The 23,922-nt window shown below is 63.1% G+C and overlaps 1 protein-coding gene across 1 annotated transcript in view; it reads right to left on the reverse strand.

The window, feature by feature from the left end:
• LOC125149899 (uncharacterized) overlaps nucleotides 1-18,966 on the reverse strand; it is a 28,055-nt gene extending 9,089 nt beyond the window's left edge. The window contains 6 exon segments of the mRNA XM_047829034.1: nucleotides 389-465; nucleotides 1,578-1,701; nucleotides 4,172-4,281; nucleotides 5,341-5,609; nucleotides 5,917-6,166; nucleotides 18,826-18,966. Of these exon segments, the coding sequence (XP_047684990.1) occupies nucleotides 389-465; nucleotides 1,578-1,701; nucleotides 4,172-4,281; nucleotides 5,341-5,609; nucleotides 5,917-6,166; nucleotides 18,826-18,963 (968 nt within the window). The 5' untranslated portion in view covers nucleotides 18,964-18,966.
• Nucleotides 18,967-23,922: the final 4,956 nt, after the last annotated feature.

Raw genomic sequence — 23,922 nt, forward strand, 5'->3', positions numbered from 1 at the left:
ACGGGGGTCACCTGACTGGGGGAGCCCCAACCCAGGACAAGACCTGTGATGGTCAGGGCAGGGCTCCATGAGGGTGAAGACTGAGTCCCTCGTTCCCGTTCACGGCTCGACTTGGTCACTCAGAGCTGAGTGCCCTTGATCCCGGGGCCGCAGTTCATGTATAAGAAGGGGTGAAGTCAGTGAGCACCCCGGGGGTCCCTAGCAACTCTAACCACCCCCAACACTCAGACATCCCCACGATGTGCCCCCTCCTTCCTGGGCTCCCTCCCACCCCTCTGACCCGGCCAGGGCTGCAGCCAGGGACAGGCTGCCCCTTGTGTCCCTCGTCCTGGCAGGAAGACCGTGGGAGGAGGTGGAGAGAAGGAAAGGGAGGGGGGAGGGGACAGGCCGATCCTCTCCTTGCCCGTACTTGGTGTCCACCGTCTCCTCCAGGCCCCCTGCCCCGGCCGTGCACCCAGCTGGACCCTGGGGGGGAGCGTGGGGTCTGTGACAGCTGGGACGGTATAGGTACATTCGGCGACCCTCGTGTACCCGTGTGTCCAACCCACCCGGCCCTCAAGTCTGCAGCCCACTGGCTGGGGTGAGGCTGATCCGAGGGTTCACAGGATTTGGGGTATAGGGAGCGGTCTGGCGGCAGGGCTCACACGGGATCAGCGGCACGGAGCCCCCCGGGGAGGGCACACAGCCGTGCCAGGCCGAGGACACGAGACCCAGCTGCCCTTTGCTAGGGAGGCCTGTGTGCCTGGCACATCTCCTCTCCCTCCACCCAGGAGGAGAGCCTGGGCCCTGTCCACGCTGACGTCACTCCACGCCCAACCTCAGGGCCAGGTGGGAGACTGAGGCCAGGGACCGGCCCAGGTTATGTGAGGTGGGCAAAGTCCAAGCAGTGGGGGTCTCCGTCCTAGGCCAAACACAGTCCTGCCCTGGGGTTCGCCCTGGGAATGAGACCCATGAGATCCCGTCTGATCCGTATCAACGCCATACGAGGTGTGGCTGTTATATCTGGATGTCCCCAGACCGTACAGGCAAGCACACGCACACACAGACAGACAGACAGACACACAGACACACACACACAGACACGCAGACACACACACGCACACTGACCACCCGGCAGCGGCTCAAGGGGAGTACACCCTGGAGGGGGGAGGTGACACCGGGGCAAGGAGAAGGGGACTGGAGGCAGCTCTGCCACGGGGCAGGGGTCCCCAGTGGGCTGGCAGCACGACCAGGGCCCATACGTGGGATGGGGAGATGTGCCAGCCTGATGGCCAGGGGGTCTCCAGGGTACCCAAGGGGCTGCCTAGGCTGGCACTTCCCCGGGGCACCCAGAGAAGATGGGGTCTGGGGTCCTGTGTCCATCACCAGCCCGGAGCGGGAGGTGCAGGAGACATACGTGTGCAGGTCCTCCAGGACCCCCACCCTTCGCTCTATGTGTGTGTGTCTGTGTGTGTGTGTGTGTGTGAGTGTGTACAATGGTTAAAAACCTTGGTGAATATGGCTTACGTGTCTTCTTAGGGGGAGGAGGGCCATGGGGACAGCGCTCCCCCTTGCTGGCTGTGGGTCAGAGGCCGTACCACCTCCTCGGTTGGGTCCGGGGCTCGCTTTTGGGATCCCAGTGCGTGCACACAGCGGGGAGCAGACAGGGTGCTGAGGGCAGGCATGGACGCATCCACAGAGGAACAAGGACAGAGGCGGTTTCTGTCAATGACAGCACCTGACGCATATCAATTCACCTGGTTATTCGAGAGAAGGTAAACGTCCACTACATTGCGGGAAGGTTCTGGGGACTTGGACTTAGAGCAATGAGCCAACCTGGTTCCTGCTCGCATGGAGCTGACTGGAGCAGGGAGGGGTTCACTGAGGACTTCTGGTGACAGCCGTGTGGTCTCGCTGGGATCAGGGGGCTCGTCCAGCAGCTTAGGACGAAGCCAAGTGAGGCCCGCGGGGGAGGGGCTATGTCCCAGCTACCCCGGAGAAGCAAGCCTCCGTTCCCTTGGCCTGTCCTTAGATTTCCCATCTGTCAAATGGGTGTGTAGGGAAACAGGCCCCTCGATTTGTCCGTGAACGTGGTCTCGACTCTTCCGGGCAGATGAGGAAGAACTTTCTGGTGGTCGGTCTCCCCACTGGTAACTGCAGGAGAGGGGTTGACATCACCAAGGGGATAGGGCGGCACCCCCGGGGAATGGCTAGGGATCCTTTTCTGGTTAGCGGCCAAGCTGGACCGGGAGCCCTGGCCTCCAAACTCCGTCCTCAACCTCCCTACCGCCCAGATCCTCCCGCCTGATCCCTTGCTGTGACCTCCGCCTGAGATCCCGGAGGAGGCCTGGGAATGTCTCCCAGGAAGGAGGGGCTACGTGGTCGCGCATGTCTTAGAACCCTGGAAGGAGCAGGAAGACAGGGCTCCCCAGACCTTAATCTCCAAGGGCAGGTGGGCGCAGGGCCTCTAGCCCAGTGAGTGCACGCACCTCCCTTTTGTTACCAGAGGGCAGAACCTTCTGTCTGGAGCAAGGGCCAGCGTTTTCCCGGGAGCCCAGCAGACGGCTCTGGAAAGCTCAGGGTAGACCCAGACATCCATGTCATGCCCCTCGGGGCCTCGGTACCGGGACCAGCTGACAACAGGAGACGTGTCTCTGTGGACAGATGCCGGGTCTCAGGCCACCTGCCACGGGCTCTGCCCTAGACGTTCTGGGTGACCTTGGACAAAACCTCAGTGTTGCCTGCTATAAAAAGAAGCGATGGGTTCCTCATGGGCTCGTCAAGCTGTGCTTCTGGGATTGGGGGTCGGGCCTCTAGGGGGCCGTGGACGTTCGGGGAGTCCACGCCTCATCCCGGTGTCACCCTGAGCAGCTCTGTCCTGTGTTTGCCACACAGGGCTTCTGCCTCAGGTACCGTCGGGACAGCATACGCCCGCCCCCATATAGGTGAGGTTTGAAACCGTAAGGGCAGGTGAGCGCTGGGCCAAGCCTGTCCCTCCGGGTCTCTGCTCCTCTGTTCCGTGTTGTCCTGTGTGCTCAGGGGGCACCAGTGGGTATGCAGTCTGGTGGCTCAGTCTACAGGAGTCCAGCTGAACCTGCGGGTCATTCTTTTTCCAAATCCCATCGTCCCGCACTCGCTAAGGCCTGGCCTCGACCCACAGACCCCATCCTGTCCCTGACCCCACACTGGTCACGGGGAGCAAATCTGCAAGCTCTTCTGAGACCAGCAGGCCGGGACCCCAGGAGCAGACCCAGGGAGAGGAGAGGGCTCCCCCTGCATCCGGCAGAGGAGCTGAGGGTGGGGCAAGGGGCCCAGACCCACATGTGAACGAGGGCATGTTCGGAGCGGCCTGTGTGCCCAGCAGGCTCACCCTGGGATGGAGAGAAGGCCTTGCACTTTGGAGAAGGCTGGGAGGGACGAAGGTCCAGCCTCCCTCATCCACTGTGGGGGTTGGGGCCGCCTTGCCGTTCAGGCTCCACAGGCTGGGACCTGGGGCAGGTGGGCTGGACCTTCTGGACTCGTGCTTCCTTGCAGGGACATGTGCAGAGGCCTCCCTCCCAGACTCACCAGAGGGGACACAGCGCAGGAAGATTCAGACCCTGCAAAGGAAGATGCCACCCGGGGGACGCCGGAGGGTTGTGCTCACTGAAGAGGTCATGGTGCTCAGCACACAGCAGGGACCTGAGTTCCCCAGCTGAATTAGGGAAGGAGGAACGGAAGGAGGGAGGGAGGGAAACCATAGAAGCGGGGTCCACACCAGGTCGGGTCAGAGGTCCGGTCAGAGGGCGTCACAACTCGGGCCCTGGAAGGGGGCACGGGACACGTCCTTCTGTCCCTCCAGCGCTGACCTTCCTCCACGTGGGACCTGTTGACCTCCTGGATCGTCTCCACCTCCTCCGCAAACAACGCTGAGTGTTCCCAAAAGGGGGACAGCGGGTAGGGGCCAAAGAGGGGCTACCGGAATCCTGTGCCCTGGGGGACTCTGGGACAGCCTTCCAGGTGGCCCTTTTATGTCCTCCAGGCACCAGGCCACGATTCCACCTCATCTCTCAGGGAATGCGACAACCCATCTACAAGGCCCGTTACATCCCCATGTCACAGATGGGAACACCAAGGCTAATAGCACAGCCTGGGTCACTAGTAAGACGAACTGGGTCAGGAAGCCCATCTCCTTGACTTTGGATTGTCCTACCCGAGGGCCTGCATCTTGGCGTCCTGGGGCTCGGGGTCCCTCTTCCTGGGAAACCCCACCACGTACCGAGGGCCCCCCCTGAACTCAGGGGAGCAGAGCGACCAGCCTGCCTGGGGCCCCACATGGGGCTGGGGAAGGGCCGACCCCGGGCTCTGGGGGCTCTACCAGTATTGGGCCAGCCGGTGCCCTGCAGGACGAGGACTTCTCGCTGGGGATCGGCTGGGGCCTTGGCTTCCTCACGTTGTCACCTGGGCTGCGGGTCCCCAGACCAGAAACCTGCCCGTCTGAAGGTGACCAGCGCTGCGTCCCTCAGGTCTCACTTGCCTGAGTCCCTCCCCGGGATGTCCCGCATCTCTGATGCCTGCTCCCATGGGGGTCGCCTCCCCTTGGACTGGGACAGGTCTGGCCTCCATTCCGGGGAACGCACTGAGTCGGAGCATTATTTGGCCCAGAGGCCTGTGAACCTTCTGGCCCTGGGTCGTGAGGGATGCTCTCCCCTCTGTGGTGTGACCGTCCGGCCTTCTGCATCTCCCGGTTTCTGTTTGGGCCACGGGAGGGCCAGCCGTGTCCTGTCTGGCTTCAGGCTGTGGTGTCAGAGCACACACAGGGGTCTCCACCCCGAGACCGTGCCCATTGTCACCGAAGGGGCCTCTTTTTTCCCACCTAATCTTTAATCCATTGTGATTTCAATATCAAACGAGAAAAAGTCTCTTTCAAACGGCCACAAAGTACGAAAATGAATCTGTCCCGTCTGAAAAGTTGGTGCAGACCCAAAGGTATCTCTGGCGAGATTCCACTTGAAGGAAACCTCCAGACTAGGTAACAGAACACGGAGAGGAAGCAGACTGGGGGTTCCCAGGGGCTGGCGGGGGCACGAATGGGGAGTGAGGGCTCCGGGTACACAGTGACCTTGTGGACCGAACTACTCTGCAACAATATTCTGGGGCGTGGTTCACAGAATCGTGAGCATGCCCAGCGCTCAGGAATTGCACAACGGAAAATAAACAAAATTTTTATTGAAGATTAATGTGGATTTTAAACAAACCATAAGCAAATAAAGTAACAGCTAAAAAGTAGAGGAGAGAAAAGATAAGGGAGAAGAGGAAGAGTCATTCTGGTGGGGGGTCGGAGACTGGGCCTGGAACAACAATTAGAAATACAATAAACACCTCTCGAAGGCCTTCGGGCCCTTGAATTGTGGCCCGCATCCATGCGGGAACAAGGGCGGTGGCAGGAACAGTGTCGGGAACAGAAGCAGGAACCAGCTGACTCTGCTCAGGTGCCCGCTGTCCCAGCACAGGTACCAGGTCACCTGCTGGCTCTCCGGCCCCTGCAGGAGTCGCCCCAGACTCCACCCCTGCCTGCAGAGACTCCGAGGACCCCGATGCCCTTGGGTCGGGCTCTGGAGCCGCACCGGTTTCCGCTCCTGCCCCGGACTCTTGAGAAGGAAACAGAGTGATGGTTACAGTGGCTCCAAGGCCTCAGGGTGAGAGGAGGGACGGTCCCCCGGCTCCCCACCCAGCGCTGGCCTCTCCAGGGGCCTTTGCAGACACACAACTCACCCCAGGCCTCCCTGAGAAGCCACGGCCAGGAACCCACACCAGGACCTCTGCCCCCTGCAGGCCACAGCCCGGGGATCTCAGTCTCTGCGCCTGGCCCCACACCAGCCCCCAGGGGCTCCTCCCTGGGTGGCCCAGCACCGCCCGGGCCCCGTGAACACACATCTCCCACCCCAGCCTTCTCACCCTCGGGCTCTGGCTCCAGGGGCTCTGGGTCCTCATCCCAGGACCTGTGAACCAGGACTCTGTGGAGGGGCCGGGGCGGTGAAGGAGGCCTTCCCAGGTCATCTCCAGGCTCTCCTTCCCAAGACCTCCCTGCAGACACTCTCTCCCTCGGTCCAGGGTGGCCCTCCTGGGCGACGGGGCACACGCACAACTCTGTAGGGTAGGTGATTCGGGATTCCGCCAATCGTTTCCCGATTTCATCGGTTGATTTCTGTAAAGACAGTGACCCGCGGACGGGTCAGAGACATCACAGCCCCGCCCAGTCATCCTCAGAGTCCTTCCACCCTCTCCACCTGTGGCTCCCAGATCGGACACAGACCTGAATGTGCACAGGCCTGCCCCTGGGACACAGTGACATCCACCAGCAGGGCTCGGGATGAACCTCGAGGACAAGAGGGCCACCCCAGCAGACCCTGTCCCTCCCATCCAGCCTTGACGGGGATGTGAGCCTGACCCGCCCACCAGGGATCTGACCCCTTCATCAGTCTGCCCCTGCTCAAGTGAGCCCTCCACACACGACCCCTCCTTCCACACAGGCACGCAGACACAGACACACACAGACACACACAGACACACACAGACACACACACACACACACACACACGGGAGGGGACCTGGCGCCGCACAGGTCAGATCAGAGCGGTGTTGGGCTGGACTGGATGTCTCTGGGTCTCCCTGTGTTACCTTTGGGTCCCTGCGTGCTAGAGACCTGAGGCGTCCTGTGCACGACCTGACCCGCTGTCTCCAGGGTCGGGAAGCGTCCCGGCCACGGGCTCCCCTGAGCCGGCAGCCGCGGGACACGGGCACACAACAGGAGAACATGTTCGTCAGGCGAAGTTATCCCAACGAATGAGCCCAGTCGGGCGCTGTCTCCAGAATGTGGGTGCCTGGTGTCCCGGGTTCCGAGTTCTGTTGGGGTCTGTTACCAGGGAGGTGAGGTCACTTCCTGGGGTCCCCTTACCCGGCTTCCTGCTCCTACAAGAGCCCCTCCCAGGCTGCAAAGGGCTCCCCTCGTCCCGATGCCCTGTCCCTACAATGACACCAACACAGCCCAGACACGTCCCCGCGAGGCCTGGTGTGGCCGGTGCCACGGCTTTGGGGACACGGAGCTGGGTTCAGACCTGGGTTTTCCCCCTGACCAGTGCTGGGACCCTGCACAGACCCCATGCCTTCTGGGGCCCCTCAGTCTCCCCATCTGCACAGTGGGGTCCTTGTGGCATCTCCTTGTAGGGGCACCATGAGGGAGCCACCTGTAGACACGTCCGGTGCCTGCTATCCCGTGAGGCTCGTGGGCACACGTGGCCGTGGAAGGATGAGGAAGGGGTGCGCCTGGCACGGAACACAGGAGAGGGCAGAGTGGAGTCTCCTTGAGGTCATGGCCTCCTGCTCAGCCCAGAGCCAGGTGTATGCCGACCCCTAGGGCACCTGGACCCCAGCTTCCGGCCGGGCTCGGGGACGGACACCAGAATGTGTCCCTGTGTCCTATAGCTCTACACAACTCACCCTGTCCCTCCCAGTCACCCTTGACCTGGGGTGTGGACATGACCCTCCCATCAGCCTGCTGCTGCTCTGGGTGGTTTCCCCCCCACGTCCCATCCTTACAAGCACACACAGCCTCACACACACTCACAGACACAGGGAGGCTCGTGCGACTCACCATTCGGATCAGGGCCGTGTCAGGCTAGACTGGCCTGTCCTGGGCTCCCGGTGTCACCTTTGCGTCCCTCCGGGCACGTGACCAGAGGCTTCGGGGGTGAGACCGGACCCACCGTCTGCAAGTGGGAAAAGGCTCTCCCTGTGGGCTTTCCTGAGACCACAGCCTCGATTTATCAGGACACAACATGAGAACACATTGCGCATTCGAAGGTCTCCAACCACAGGGGCTGAGTGGGGTGCTTCTCTAGAATGGGGGTGCCTGTGATACACACGGGGGCATTTGGGATCCCCTGGCCATCGGCCTGGCATGGCTCCCCTCATGGGCATGTTCCCTGGAGACAATGTCCCCGCCCCACACCTCTTCTCTCCCCCAACCCCTGTCACCTCCAGGGTCCACTCATCCTTTGACCCCCACGCGGGTGGTTAGTTACTGGGGGGCGGGGGACTGTGTTTCCATGCAATTGCGTGGACCTGTGCCCACTCGGAGATGCCCAGAGGGAAGGACCCCACACGGGATGGGTTCGGTGGTCCTCCAGGATCTTAGAGGCTCTCATTCCCTCGAAAACCCCTGGGAAAGTGAAGCGCTGGCCTAAGAGCCCGAAACCTCCCCCAGCCCCTATAGGCTCTGCTCACCTGGTGGGTCCCCGGCCAGTCCCTGCCTCTCCTGGCCTCAGTTTCCTGACTGTTCGACGAGCGCTTGGAGCAGGAGCTTCACCAGTTCGGCTAGAGTGGCCCCTGCCTCCCTCCTTCGGGCAGGATGTGACGCGGGAGCCTTGTGGGCAGGGAGGTGCTCCCAGCAAAGGTCGAGGCAGGTGGAGCCTGCGCAGGTGCACCGGGACCAAGGGACTGCGCGCACGGGACCACCTCGCGGCAGGAGCCCACGACACCTGGGGTCGCACGTATCCGATCTCCGACGCCAGCTCAGTGACCCTCATATCGTCTTAGGCCTGGGGCCACGGCCACTCCACCCAGGCAGGGCGGCTGGACGCAGCGGGTATGGAGACATGGGGGCAAGAGGGAAGTGAGACAGACCCCCACCCTGCTGACCTGGCCCCCACACTCCACTCCACTGTTCATCCGGGCGCCTGGCTGAGCAGGGGGAGGGGGAGGTGGACACCAGTCTGGGCAGGGAGAGGTCAGGCCGCCTTTCCCTCCTCCCCATCCCCTCCCCCTGCCTTCCCGAGAGCCCCCTCACCCCACAAGCTCCCCCACTTCGGACACCTTCACCTCCCTGCTTTCATCCCCCACACACCCACCCGAGGTGCGAGCCGCCGACCCCATCTTCAAAAAAGAGCACCGAGGTCCCAGAAGCTGGCATAGAGCTCGCGTGTCACAGGACTCTGACGTGGCCCCCCTGTGGGTGTGAGCCCGGGTCGCTCTGACCCGAAGCGTGGGCTTTCTCAGGACCCCGAGGAGGTAACCTCTGAAGCCAGCCTTAGAGATGAGGGTGCTCTGGATGGGAGCCATGGAGCAGGGCGGTGGTAGCAGGGGGCTCGAGGGGCAGGGATGGTGGGCTCCCTGGGGGAGGAAAACACTAGGGAGGGGGGAGGGGAACACCCTGGGGAGGGCATCTGGCCCAGTTCACTCGGGGCTCGGACGTCAGGTAAGGAGTCGGGGGTCACCACAGCTTGCCAGGCGCAGGGGACGTGACCAGTCAGTGTCGTCAGAGCCACGGCATCCTAGATCTGGAGGGAGCTCGCGGGCTTGGTATCTGTCCCCAGATAAGCATGGATTCCCAGGCACCGGCCTGGGAGGATGACGTTGCCTCAGTCTCCTCCTCTGTAGAGCAGAGCAGGTCGTCCCCACCTCCCGGGGCTGGATTCCCCGGCATGTCCAGAGATGATCTCCTGTCAGAGGAGTTGTTCAAGTGAGGTCTGTACCTCGGTGGTCTCGGAGAGGGGACCAAGGGACGTTCCCCCTGCCAGCTCGGCGGATGCTCTCGTCCAAGCTGCTGATCCTCACGTCCAGGCCGGCACCGGTGATGTGGTCTCGTCCGCCAGTTGGGGGGACAGGGGTAGTGAGGAGCTGTGCTTGCGGACCCTGAGAGACAGAGCTCGTGAGCGCCCAAGGCTGCCCCGGGGCGTGTGGAGGCTGAGGCTAACCTGACGCCTGATGTCTCTGGGAAGGACTAGGAGGAGAGCCCGGGCCCTGGGGTCTCCGGGAGGGACCGGGAGGACAGCCAGGGCCCTGGGGTCTCCGGGAGGGACCGGGAGGACAGCCAGGGCCCTGGGGTCTCCGGGAGGAACGGGGAGGACAGCCAGGGCCCTGGGGTCTCCGGGAGGGACCGGGAGGACAGCCAGGGCCCTGGTGTCTTCGGGAGGGACCGGGAGGACATCCTGGGCCCTGGGGTCTCTGGGGGTGAATGGGAGGACAGCACGGGCCCTGGGGTCTCTGAGAGGGACTGGGAGGACAGAACGGCCCTGGGGACTCTGGCAGGGACGGGGCTCCAAATTGAGACTCACAAGTTGCCGAAGCAAGTTCCTGCCGAGTTTTCAATGAAACCGCCTTTCAGTGTATATGGTGAATTTGGGGGCTCACACATTCAAGTGCAGAGTCACAGCCAGTATAACCCGCTGACCCCCTACCATCGCCAGGGAAATAGTCACGAGGAAGAGCTCTCTGGGCTGGGGAAGCGCTCCTCCCATTTCTCCTGGCCTGGGGGGACCCCAGAGAACGTCTCCATTGTTCTCTGTCTCCATTGTTCTCTTCCCTCCAAGGGAGGAGCTGCCCCGAGCACCCCTGCACCCTGGGTGTCCCCGCCCCCGGGTCCCCACTGCTGAGAAAGAGGCCACAGGGACCTGTGTCAGGAGTCTGGTCGGCCACCGCTCCTGGGGCCATGCCAGGCCCTGGTGGCTGCATGGAAAGGCTGGATGGCTTTGGGGCGGGACCTCACTGGCGTCCACTCCCTCCTTCCCCACTGCGGTCTGCGATCCGGGTCCTGTACGGGTGCTCCATCCGTCACCAGTACCCGCCTTGTTCCTGCCATGGGAGTGATCGCTCTGTATCACCCATTTCACAGAGCAGGAGAGTGAGGCCCAGAGAAGGGAGGCAGGTGTTTCTGGGCACAGGGCTGGTCAGCAGAGAGCTGGAATACCACCTCCGGAGCCCCCGCCAGCCTGGGCAGGGACCCCCAAGCCGAGGACGAGCCTTCCCCTTCTGCCTGGCCACTCATTCTTCCCAGACCTTGACAGTGGCCTGTTCCTTTTTGCCATGGGTATTGCCTGCCGACCAGGAGGGAGTCCAGCTGGTAGGACAGGTCTAGCTATAGGACACAGGGACACCTGTGAGCTACCAGGAGCCACAATGTGGTCTCTGTCCCCGAACCTGCCCGGCAGCTGGGGCCCAGATGCCCTAGGGGTCGGCACACACCTGGGTCTGGGCTGAGCAGGAGGCCATGACCTCAAGGAGACTCCACTCGGCCTTCTCCTGGCTCCTGCCCAGTCTCACCCGTCCTCCCTGGGGGGCTCCAGGGCCCGGATCCAGGCCCCTGATGGCTGCTCGGGCTCCAGCCGGGAAAGATGTAGAGCCTGTGGAGCAGCTGGACCTCTTGGGGCTGAAGGGAGGACTGGCCACCGACGGGGCCTCGGCTGGGGAGGATACGTGCCTCTTGGGGTGAGGAATGGGCTGATACCCGGTGCCGGGGTCACGGCTCATGTATACAAAGGGCTGAAATCACTGAGTGCCCGGGGGATGCCCAGTTACAGTAGCTCCCTGACACTTGGTCATCCTGGAGTTGGCCCCCGGCCTCCCCGGGCAGCTTGCCACCCTGTGACTCCTCACAGGGCTGCAGCCAGGCACAGGCCGGACCTCTGTCCAAGGTCCTGCCAGGAAGACAAGGCGGAAGGAGGAAAGGAGAGGGCAAGGGGCGGACCGACTTCTCCCTGCCCTAGTCGGCCTCCACTGCTGCCTCCAGGAGTCCTGGCCCAGCCATGCCCCAGGGTCCATGCACCTGGACCCCGGGGTGGAGTCTGCGGTCCAGGCCAGCTGGGTGGGGTGGGTATAGTCACTGGCCATCTTGTCCCCAGATGTCCAACCCAACCCACCTTGCCTCGCACCCTGAGGCCTGCCTGGCAAGGGCGGGCGTGGTTCTGAGGCTCAGGAGAGGTTTGGTTCCCAGAGCAGTTGGCAGAGGTGGGAACGTGGGTGACCAGCCAGGTGGGGAACGGTTCGATTCATGCACATCACCGGTCCGTCTGGATCATCTACAGGTGCTGAGTGCGGGTCCCTGGCCACACCTGGCCTCCACATGACCCATCCGGCCCTGTGGAGGGTGGCCTGTGTACCTGGGGCACCTCCCCTCCACCTACCCCTGGGGGCGAGCCTGGGCCGTGGCCACACTGATGCACTTCCCCGTCTGACCCCCAAGGACAGAGGGACCCTGAGGAATGGCAGGTCTGGCCCGGGACAAGGGAGGTGTGCAGGGTCCAAGGAGCAGGTCTGGTCTCCAGTCCTAGTCCAGCCTCTACCCCCCATGGGGTTCCCCCTGGGAATGAGAGCCCCTGAGATGATCAGGGGTACCTATCCACCCCGTCCCTGTGAGGCTGTGACCTCTGGGCATCTCCAGAAAGGCGCGTGTACACACACACACACACACACACACACACACACATATTCTGACTGTCCCACTGGAGATCAGAGGGGAGTCCACACTGGGAGGGCGTGGGTAATAGGGGGAAAGAAGAGAAAGGCTGGAGGCAGTGGGGCCATGGGGCAGGGACATCAGGATTCCTGGCAATAGCCCGGGACCCACCACATAGGGAGGGGATATGTGCCGGCTGAGGGTCAGGGGGTCCACAAGTGTCCGGGGGGATTGACAGGAACTAGGGTAGAACAGGGTCTGGGGTCCTGTGACCACGACGCTGAGCCCATGGAACTAGGAAGTGGGGACGGGGCTACGGCACAGAAGGACTCAGCTTCCTCCTCCTAAACTGGGCTGCGTCGACAGTGTCCCAAGGGTCCCACAGGCTCATAGATGAGTCTGTGTCCTGGGATCTTCATCCCTGGCCCTCTGTTCTCCCCTCCTGGGAAAATGCTTCCTACTCCCTCAAGGTCCTTCTGAGCAGAGGGCAGTCTGGGGGCCTGGAGGACCGAGGACCTGGGTTTGCAGCACGTGGCCAAGCAGCGGATCCTGGTGTGGGGACCGAGGTCAAGACCCTCCTTGTTGGAGCCTCGGGTCCTCATTAGGAAGTGGTTCCCTAGGCAGTGCCCTGGCTGGGTGAGAAGGCCTCATTAGTGAGCTGAGCACTGGGCCGGGGGAGGGACACGGGCCACAAAGGAGGCTTCTGAGGGTTGTCACCTGGACCCTGGAGCCCACAGGCCCTGCTCCCGCGAGACACACAGAGACAGACAGAGTCCGAGGCAGAGACAGAGAATGGACCCAGGAGAGAGGAAACCAGAAATTCCATGAATCGGCCAGGAAATGACACCCGGTCATCATGTTCTAGCCCTTAGAACCCGGTCACACGGGCCGTCCACCCGGGAGGGGAGGGGGTGACAGAGGCATGTAGGACCAGGAATTGGGAAGGCTGGGAGCCACAGTGGGGACCGCCCAGCACGTAGGCCCAGACCAGGCGCTGAGACCCGAGCCCAAATGTAATGGGGCCCCTGGAGTGCATGTGCGGAGGGCACAGGCTGTGAACGAGTTCACCTCCACCTTCCCCTGGGCCTGGGACCCAGGCAGGAGGGGTGGCTGTACCTGGACCCAGAGAAGACCCAGGCCCGCGTGAGTGTGTTCCGTGCCAGGCCCACCCCTTCCTCGTCCTTCCATGGCCACGTGTGCCCACGAGCCTCATGGGATAGCAGGCACGGGACGTGTCTACAGGTGGCTCCCTGATGGCGCCCCTACAAGTAGATGCCACAAGGACCCCACTGTGCAGACGGGGAGACCGGGGTGCCCCGGGAGGCACAGGGTCTGTGCGGGGTCCCAGCACTGGTCAGGAGGAAAACCCAGGTCTGAACCAGCTCTGTGGCCCCAAAGCCGCGGCCCCGGCTGCACCAGGCCTCGCGGGGACGTGTCTGGGCTGTGTTGGTGTCACTGTAGGGACAGGGCATGGGGTGGAGGGGAGCCCCTTTGCAGCCTGGGAGGGGCTCTTGTAGGAGCAGGAAGCCGGTTAAGGGGACCCCAGGAAGTGACCTCACCTCTCTGGTCACAGAGCCCAAGAGACTCGGAACCCGGGTCACCAGGCACCCACGTTGTGGGGACAACGCCCAACTGGGCTCATTCGTTGGGACACCTTTGCCTGACGAACATGTTCTCCTGTTGTGTGCCCGTGTCCCGCGGCTGCCGGCTCAGGGGAGCCAGCGGCCGTGACCCTTCCCGACCCTGGAGACAGTGGGTCAGGTCGTGCACAGGACGCCTCAGGTCTCTAGCACGCAGGGACCCAAAGGTAACACAGGAGACCCAGAGACATCCAGTCCAGCCCGACACCGCTCTGATCTGACCTGTGCGGCCCCAGGTCCTCTCCCGTGTGTGTGTGTGTGTGTGTGTTGTACGTGTGTGTGTGTCTGTGTGTGTCTGTGTGGAAAGAGGGGTCGTGTGTGGAGGGCCCACCTGAGCAGGGGCAGGCTGATGAAGGGGTCAGATCCCTGGTGGGCGGGTCAGGCTCACATCCCCGTCAAGGCTGGATGGGAGGGACAGGGTGTGCTGGGGTGGACCTCTCGTCCCCAAGGTTCATCCCGAGCCCTGCTGGTGGATGTCACTGTGTCCCAGGGGCAGGTCTGTGCACATTCAGGTCTGTGTCCGATCTGGGAGCCACAGGTGGAAAGGGTGGAAGGACTCTGAGGATGACTGGGCGGGGCTGTGATGTCTCCGGTCCGTCCGCGCGTCACTGTCTTTACAGAAATCAACCGATGAAATCGGGAGGCGACTCTCGGAATCCCGCTTCACCTGTCCTACAGAGTTGTGCGAGTGCCCCGTCGCCCAGGAGGGCCACCCTGGACCCAGGGAGAGAGTGGCCGCACGGAGGTCTCGGGAAGCAGGGCCTGGAGTTGGCCTGGGAAGGCCTCCTTCACCGCCCTGGCCCCTCCACAGGGTCCTGGTTCACCGGTCCTGGGATGAGGACCCAGAGCCCCTGGAGCCAGAGCCCGAGGGTGAGAAGGCTGGGGTGGGAGATGTGTGTTCACGGGGCCCGGGCGGTGCTGGGCCACCCAGGGAGGAGCCCCCGGGGGCTGGTGTGGGGCCAGGAGCAGAGACTGAGAGCCCCGGGCTGTGGCCTGCAGGGGACAGAGGTCCTGGTGTGGGTTCCTGGCCGTGGCTTCTCGGGGAGGCTCTGGGGTGAGTAGTGTCTCTGCAAAGGCCCCTGGAGAGGCCGGCGCTGGGTGGGTGGGGGACCGTCCCTCCTCTCACCCTGAGGCCTTGGAGCTGCTGCAACCATCACTCTGTTTCTTTCTCAAGAGTCCGGGGCAGGAGCAGAAGCCGGTGCGGCTCCAGAGCCCGACCCAGGGCTTCTGCCTCAGGTACCGTCGGGACAGCATACGCCCGCCCCCATATAGGTGAGGTTTGAAACCGTAAGGGCAGGTGAGCGCTGGGCCAAGCCTGTCCCTCCGGGTCTCTGCTCCTCTGTTCCGTGTTGTCCGGTGCGCTCAGGGGGCACCAGTGGGTATGCAGTCTGGTGGCTCAGTCTACAGGAGTCCAGCTGAACCTGCGGGTCATTCTTTTTCCAAATCCCATCGTCCCGCACTCGCTAAGGCCTGGCCTCGACCCACAGACCCCATCCTGTCCCTGACCCCACGCTGGTCACGGGGAGTAAATCTGCAAGCTCTTCTGAGTCCAGCAGGCCGGGACCCCAGGAGCAGACCCAGGGAGAGGAGAGGGCTCCCCCTGCATCCGGCAGAGGAGCTGAGGGTGGGGCAAGGGGCCCAGACCCACAGGTGAACGAGGGCATGTTCGGAGGGGCCTGTGTGCCCAGCAGGCTCACCCTGGGATGGAGAGAAGGCCTTGCACTTTGGAGAAGGCTGGGAGGGACGAAGGTCCAGCCTCCCTCATCCACTGTGGGGGTTGGGGCCGCCTTGCCGTTCAGGCTCCACAGGCTGGGACCTGGGGCAGGTGGGCTGGACCTTCTGGACTCGTGCTTCCTTGCAGGGACATGTGCAGAGGCCTCCCTCCCAGACTCACCAGAGGGGACACAGCGCAGGAAGATTCAGACCCTGCAAAGGAAGATGCCACCCGGGGGACGCCGGAGGGTTGTGCTCACTGAAGAGGTCATGGTGCTCAGCACACAGCAGGGACCTGAGTTCCCCAGCTGAATTAGGGAAGGAGGAACGGAAGGAGGGAGGGAGGGAAACCATAGAAGCGGGGTCCACACCAGGTCGGGTCAGAGGTCCGGTCAGAGGGCGTCACAACTCGGGCCCTGGAAGGGGGCACGGGACACGTCCTTCTGTCCCTCCAGCGCTGACCTTCCTCCACGTGGGACCTGTTGACCTCCTGGATCGTCTCCACCTCCTCCGCAAACAACGCTGAGTGTTCCCAAAAGGGGGACAGCGGGTAGGGGCCAAAGAGGGGCTACCGGAATCCTGTGCCCTGGGGGACTCTGGGACAGCCTTCCAGGTGGCCCTTTTATGTCCTCCAGGCACCAGGCCACGATTCCACCTCATCTCTCAGGGAATGCGACAACCCATCTACAAGGCCCGTTACATCCCCATGTCACAGATGGGAACACCAAGGCTAATAGCACAGCCTGGGTCACTAGTAAGACGAACTGGGTCAGGAAGCCCATCTCCTTGACTTTGGATTGTCCTACCCGAGGGCCTGCATCTTGGCGTCCTGGGGCTCGGGGTCCCTCTTCCTGGGAAACCCCACCACGTACCGAGGGCCCCCCCTGAACTCAGGGGAGCAGAGCGACCAGCCTGCCTGGGGCCCCACATGGGGCTGGGGAAGGGCCGACCCCGGGCTCTGGGGGCTCTACCAGTATTGGGCCAGCCGGTGCCCTGCAGGACGAGGACTTCTCGCTGGGGATCGGCTGGGGCCTTGGCTTCCTCACGTTGTCACCTGGGCTGCGGGTCCCCAGACCAGAAACCTGCCCGTCTGAAGGTGACCAGCGCTGCGTCCCTCAGGTCTCACTTGCCTGAGTCCCTCCCCGGGATGTCCCGCATCTCTGATGCCTGCTCCCATGGGGGTCGCCTCCCCTTGGACTGGGACAGGTCTGGCCTCCATTCCGGGGAACGCACTGAGTCGGAGCATTATTTGGCCCAGAGGCCTGTGAACCGTTCTGGCCCTGGGTCGTGAGGGATGCTCTCCCCTCTGTGGTGTGACCGTCCGGCCTTCTGCATCTCCCGGTTTCTGTTTGGGCCACGGGAGGGCCAGCCGTGTCCTGTCTGATTCAGGCTGTGGTGTCACAGCACGCACAGGGGTCTCCACCCCGAGACCGTGCCCATTGTCACTGAAGGGGCCTCTTTTTCCCACCTAAACCTTAATCCATTGTGATTTCAATGTCAATGGAGAAAAAGCCTATTTCAAATGGCCACAAAGTACAAAAATGAATCTGTCTCATCTGAAAATTTGGTGCAGACCCAAAGGTATCTCTTGTGAGATTCCACTTGAAGGAAACCTCCAGAGTAGGTAACGGAACACGGAGAGAAAGCAGACTGGGGGTTCCCAGGGGCTGGCGGGGGCACGAATGGGGAGGGAGGGCTCCGGGTACACGGTGACCCTTGGGGACCGAGATATTCTGCCGCAAAATTCTGTGGCGTGGTTCACGGCGTTGTGAGCATACCCAGTGCTCAGGAATTGCACAATGTAAAATAAATAAAACTTTTTATTGAAGATTAATAAGATTATAACTAATGAACAAATAACGTAACAGCTAATAAGTAGAAGAGAAAAAGGATGAGGGAGAAGAGGAAGAGATATTCTGGTGGGGGGTCGGGGTCAGGGATTGGAGAATAAATTTGAAATAAAATATAACAAAAATAAAGTAAAGTAAACGCCCCGTGTAGGCCTTCAGGCCCTTGATTTGTGACTGGCATCCATGTGGGAGCAAGGGTGGGGGCAGGGGCAGGGAGAAGGGCGTTGACAGGGGCGGGGGCAGGAACAGTGTCGGGAGCAGAAGCAGGAACCAGCTGACTCTGCTCAGGTGCCCTCTGTCCCAGCACAGGTCCCAGGTCACTTGCTGGCTCCCAGGCCCCTGCAGGAGTCGCTCCAGACTCCACCCCTGACTGCAGAGACTCCGAGGACCCCGATGCCCTTGGGTCGGGCTCTGGAGCCGCACCGGCTTCCGCTCCTGCCCCGGACTCTTGAGAAGGAAACAGAGTGATGGTTGCAGTGGCTCCGAGGCCTCAGGGTGAGAGGAGGGACAGTCCCCCACCCCACCCAGCGCCAGCCTCTCCAGGGGCCTTTGCAGACACACAACTCACCCCAGAGCCTCCCCGAGAAGCCACGGCCAGGAACCCACACCAGGACCTCTGCCCCCCTGCAGGCCGCAGCCCGGGGCTCTCAGTCTCTGCTCCTGGCCCCACACCAGCCCCCGGGGGCTTCTCCCTGGGTGGCCCAGCACCGCCCGGGCCCTGTGAACACACATCTCCCACCCCAGCCTTCTCACCCTCGGGCTCTGGCTCCGGGGGCTCCGGGTCCTCATCCCAGGACCGGTGAACCAGGACCCTGTGGAGGGGCCAGGGTGGTGAAGGAGGCCTTCCCAGGCCAACTCCAGGCCCTGCTTCCCGAGACCTCCGTGCGGCCACTCTCTCCCTGGGTCCAGGGTGGCCCTCCTGGGCGACGGGGCACTCGCACAACTCTGTAGGGCAGGTGAATCGGGATTCCGAGAGTCGCCTCCCGATTTCATTGGTTGATTTCTGTAAAGACAGTGACCCACGGACGGCCCTGAGACATCACAGCCCCGCCCGGCCACCTCAGTGTCCTTCCGCCCTCTCTCCCTGAAGCTCTCAGATCGGACACAGACGTGAGTGTGCACAGACCTGCCCCTGGGACACAGTGACATCCACCAGCAGGGCTCGGGATGAACCTTGGGGACGAGAGGGCAACCCCAGCACAACCTGTCCCTGCCCTCCAGCCTTGACAGGGTGTGAGCCTGACCCGCCCACCAGGCATCTGACCCCTTCATCAGCCTGCACCTGCTCAGGTGGGCCCTCCACACACGACCCCTCCTTACACACACACACACACACACACACACACGCACACGGGAGGGGACGTGGGGCCGCACAGGTCAGATCAGAGCGGTGTCGGGCTGGTCTGGCTGTCTCTAGGTCTCCCTGTGTTACCTTTGGGTCCCTGCGAGCTAGAGACCTGAGGCGTCCTGTGCACGACCTGACCCACTGTCTCCCGGGTCGGGAAGCGTCGCGGCCATGGGCTCCCCTGAGCCGGCAGCCGCGGGACACGGGCACACAACAGGAGAACATGTTCGTCAGGCAAAGGTGTCCCAACGAATGAGCCCAGTTGGGCGTTGTCCCCACAACGTGGGTGCCTGGTGACCCGGGTTCCGAGTCTCTTGGGCTCTGTGACCAGAGAGGTGAGGTCACTTCCTGGGGTCCCCTTACCCGGCTTCCTCCTCCCACAAGAGCCCCTCCCAGGCTGCAAAGGGCTCCCCTCCACCCCATGCCCTGTCCCTACAGTGACACCAACACAGCCCAGACACGTCCCCGTGAGGCCTGGTGCGGCCGGGGCCGCGGCTTTGGGGCCACAGAGCTGGGTTCAGACCTGGGTTTTCCCCCTGACCAGTGCTGGGACCCTGCATTGTGCCTCCCGGGGCCCCCGGTCACCCGTCTGCACAGTGGGGTCCTTGTGGCATCTACTCGTAGGGGCGTCATCAGGGAGCCACCTGTAGACACGTCCCATGCCTGCTATCCCATGAGGCTCGTGGGCACACGTGTCCGTGGAAGGACGAGGAAGGGGTGGGCCTGGCACGGAACACACTCACGCGGGCCTGGGTCCTCTCCGGGTCCAGGCACAGCCACCCCTCCTGCCTGGGTCCCAGGCCCAGGGAAGGTGGAGGTGAACTCGTTCAGACCCTGTGCCCACCAGACACGCATGCCAGGGGCTCCATTGCATTTGGGCTCGGGTATCAGCGCCTGGTCTGGACATACGTACTGGGCGGTCACCACTGTGGCTCCCAGCCTTCCCGAATCCTGGTCCTACGTGCCTCTGTCACCCCCTCCCCTCCCGGGTGGACGGCCCATGTGACCGGGTTCTAAGGGCTACAATATGATGACTGGGTGTCATTTCTGGGCCGATGCATGGAATTTCTGGTTTCCTCTCTCCTGGGTCCATTCTCTGTCTCTGCCTCAGACTCTGTCTCTCTCTTTGTGTCTCATAGGCGCAGGTCCTGTGGGCTCCAGGGTCCAGGTGACAACCCTCAGAAGCCTCCCTTGTGGCCCGTGTCCCTCCCCTGGCCCGGTGCTCAGGTCCCTCACGAGGCCTCCTCTCCCCAGCCAGGGCTCTGCCTGGGGAACCACTTCCTAATGAGGACCTGAGGCTCCAACAAGGAGGCTCTTGACCTCGGTGTCCACACCAGGGTCCACTGCTCGGCCACGTGCTGCAAACCCAGGTCCTCGGTCCTCCAGGCCCATAGGCTGCCCTCCGCTCCGAAGGACCTTGAGGGAGTAGGAAGCATTTTCCCAGGAGGGGAGAACAGAGGGCCAGGGATGAAGATCCCAGGACACAGACTCATCTATGAGCCTGTGGGACCCTTGGGACACTGTCGACGCAGCCCAGTTTAGGAGGAGGAAGCTGAGTCCTTCTGTGCCGTAGCCCTGTCCACACTTCCTAGCTCCAGGGGCCCAGCGTGGTGGACACAGGACCCCAGACCCTGTTCTACCCTAGTTCCTGTCAATCCCCCCGGACACTTGTGGACCCCCTGACCCTCAGCCGGCACATATCCCCTCCCTATGTGGTGGGTCCCGGGCTATTGCCAGGAATCCTGATGTCCCTGCCCCATGGCCCCACTGCCTCCAGCCTTTCTCTTCTTTCCCCCTATTACCCACGCCCTCCCAGTGGGGACTCCCCTCTGATCTCCAGTGGGACAGTCAGAATATGTGTGTGTGTGTGTGTGTGCACGCCTTTCTGGAGATGTCCAGAGGTCACAGCCTCACAGGGACGGGGTGGATAGGGACCCCCGAGCATCTCAGGGGCTCTCATTCCCAGGGGGAACCCCATGGGGGGTAGAGGCTGGCCTAGGATTGGAGACCAGCCCTGCTCCTTGGACCCTGCACACCTCACTTGTCCTAGGCCAGTCCTTGCCTCTCCTGACCTCAGTGTCCCCCTGTCCCTGAGGGTCAGACGGGGAAGTGCATCAGCGTGGCCGTGGCCCAGGCTCGCCCCAGGGGGAAGGTGGATGGGAGGTGCCCCGGGTACACAGACCTCCCTCTCCAGGGTCAGCCCGGTCTGTGTCATGGCCAGGTATCCCCAGGGACCGGCACTCAACACCTGTGGATGATCCAGAGGTGACGCTGACGTGCATGAATCCGATCGCTCCCCACCTGGCTGGTCCCCCATGTTCCCACCTCCGCCAACTGCTCTGGGAACCAAACCTCTCCTCAGCCCCAGAACCATGCCCGCCCCTGCCAGGCAGGCCTCAGGGTGCGAGGCTAGGTGAGTTGGACATCTGGGGGCACGATGGCCAGTGACTATACCCACCCCACCCAGCTGGCCTGGACCGCAGACTCCACCCCGGGGTCCAGGTGCATGGACCCTGGGGCATGGCTGGGCCAGGCCTCCTGGAGGCAGCAGTGGAGGCCGACTAGGGCAGGGAGAAGTAAGTCCGCCCCTTGCCCTCTCCTTTCCTCCTTCCGCCTTGTCTTCCTGGCAGGACCTTGGACAGAGGTCCAGCCTGGCTGCAGCCCTGGGCGGAGTCAGAGGGTGGGAAGAGGCCCCTGGAGGCCAGAGGGCACCTCCAGGAAAACCAAGTGTCAGGGGGCCACTTTAACTGGCCATCCCCCGGGCACTCAGTGATTTCAGCCCTTTGTATACATGAGTCATGACCCCGGCACCGGGTCCTGGCCTCTTCCTCACCCCAAGAGCCCCTCATCCTCCCCAGCCAAGGCCCGTGGGTGGCCGGCCCTCCCTCCAGCCCCAAGAGGTCCAGCTGCTCCACAGGCTCTACATCTTTCCCGGCTGGAGCCCGAGCAGCCATCAGGGGCCTGGATCCGGGCCCTGGAGCCCCTCAGGGAGGACAGGTGAGACCGGGCAGGAGCCAGGAGAGGGCCAAGTGGAGGCTCCTTGAGGTCATGGCCTCCTGCTCAGCCCAGACCCAGGTGTGTGCCGACCCCTAGGGCACCTGGACCCCAGCTGCCGGGCAGGCTCGGGGACAGAGACCACAATGTGGCTCCTGGTAGCTCACAGGTGTCCCTGTGTCCTGTAGCTAGACCTGTCCTACCAGCTGGACTCCCTCCTGGTCGGCCAGCAATATCTGTGGCCAAGAGGCACAGGCCACCGTCAAGGTCTGGGAAGAATGAGTGGCCAGGCACAAGGGGAAGGATCACCCTCGACTCGGGGGGTCCCTGCCCGGGCTGGCGGGGGCTCCGGAGGTGGTATTCCAGCTCTCTGCTGACCAGCCCTGTGCCCAGAAACACCTGCCTCCCTTCTCTGGGCCTCACTCTCCTGCTCTGTGAAATGGGTGATGCAGACTAACCCCTCCCACGGCAGGAACAAGGCGGGACCCCAGGGCCCGGGCTGTCCTCCCGGTCCTTCCCAGAGACTCCAGGGCCTGCGCTGTCCTCCCAGTCCCTCCCGGAGACCACAGGACCCAGGCTGTCCTCCCAGTCCCCCCCAGAGTCCTCAGGGCCCTGGCTGTCCTCCCATTCACCCCCAGAGACCCCAGGGCCCAGGATGTCCTCCCAGTCCCTCCCGGAGATCCCAGGTCCCTGGCTGTCCTCCCGGTCCCTCCCGGAGACCCCAGGGCCCGGGCTCTCCTCCTGGTCCTTCCCAGAGACATCAGGCGTCAGCTCAGCCTCAGCCTCCACACGTCCCGGGGCAGCCTCGGGCGCACACGAACTCTGTGTCTCAGGGTCCGCAGGCACAGCTCCTCACTGCGCCGTCCCCCCAGCCAGCGGGCGACACTGCATCACCGGTGCCGGCCTGGACGTGAGGATCAGCAGCTTGGACGAGAGCATCCGCCGAGCTGGCAGGGGGCACGTCCCTTGGTCCCCTCTCCGAGACCTCTCCGGGTACAGGCCTCACTTGAACAACTCCTCTGACAGGAGACCATCTCTGGACCTGCCGGGGAATCCAGCCCCGGGAGGAGGCGACGACCTGCTCTGCTCTACAGAGGAGGAGACTGAGGCAACATCATCCTCCCAGCCCGGTGCCTGGGAATCCATGCTTGCCTGGGGGCAAATACCAAGCCCGCGAGCTCCCTCCAGATCTACGATGCCGTGGCTCTGACGACACTGCCTGGTCACGTCGCCTGCACCTGGCAAGCTGCGGTGACCCCCGACTCCTTACCTGACGTCCGGAGCCCCAAGTGAACTGGGCCAGATGCCCTCCCCAGGGTGTTCCCCTCCCCCCTCCCCTAGTGTTTTCCTCCCCCAGGGAGCCCACCATCCCTGCCCCTCGAGCCCCCTGCTACCACCGCCCCGCTCCATGGCTCCCATCCAGAGCACCCTCATCTCTAAGGCTGGCTTCAGAGGTCACCTCCTCGGGGTCCTGAGAAAGCCCACGCTTCGGGTCAAAACGACCCGGGTTCACACTCACAGCGGGGCCACGTCAGAGTCCTGTGACACGCAAGCTCTATGCCAGCTTCTGGGACCTCGGTGCTCTTTTTGGAAGATGAGGTCGGCGGCTCCCACCTCTGGTGGGTGTGTGGGGGATGAAAGCAGGGAGGTGAAGGTGTCCGAAGTGGGGGAGCTTATGGGGGGAGGGGACTCTCGGGAAGGCAGGGGGAGGGGATGGGGAGGAGGGAAAGGCGGCCTGACCTCTCGCTGCCCAGACTGGTGTCCACCTCCCCCTCCCCCTGCTCAGCCAGGCGCCCGGATGAACAGTGGAGTGGAGTGTGGGGGCCAGGTCAGCAGGGTGGGGGTCTGTCTCGTTTCCCTCTTGACCCGGGTCTCCATACCCGCTGTGTCCAGCCGCCCTGCCTGGGTGGAGTGGCCGTGGCCCCAGGCCTAAGAGGATATGAGGGTCACTGAGCGGGCGTCGGAGATCGGATACGTGCGACCCCAGGTGTCTGTGGGCTCCTGCCGCGAGGTGGTCCCGTGCGCGCAGTCCCATGGTCCCGGTGCACCTGCGCAGGCTCCACCTGCCTCGACCTTTGCTGGGAGCACCTCCCCGCCCACAAGTCTCCCGCACCACATCCTGCCCGAAGGTAGGAGCCAGGGGCCACTCTAGCCGGACTGGTGAAGCTCCTCCTCCAAGCGCTTGTGGAA

Source organism: Prionailurus viverrinus, chromosome D4 (genome assembly GCF_022837055.1).
Source record: "Prionailurus viverrinus isolate Anna chromosome D4, UM_Priviv_1.0, whole genome shotgun sequence".
In the NCBI taxonomy this organism is placed as follows: domain Eukaryota; kingdom Metazoa; phylum Chordata; class Mammalia; order Carnivora; family Felidae; genus Prionailurus; species Prionailurus viverrinus.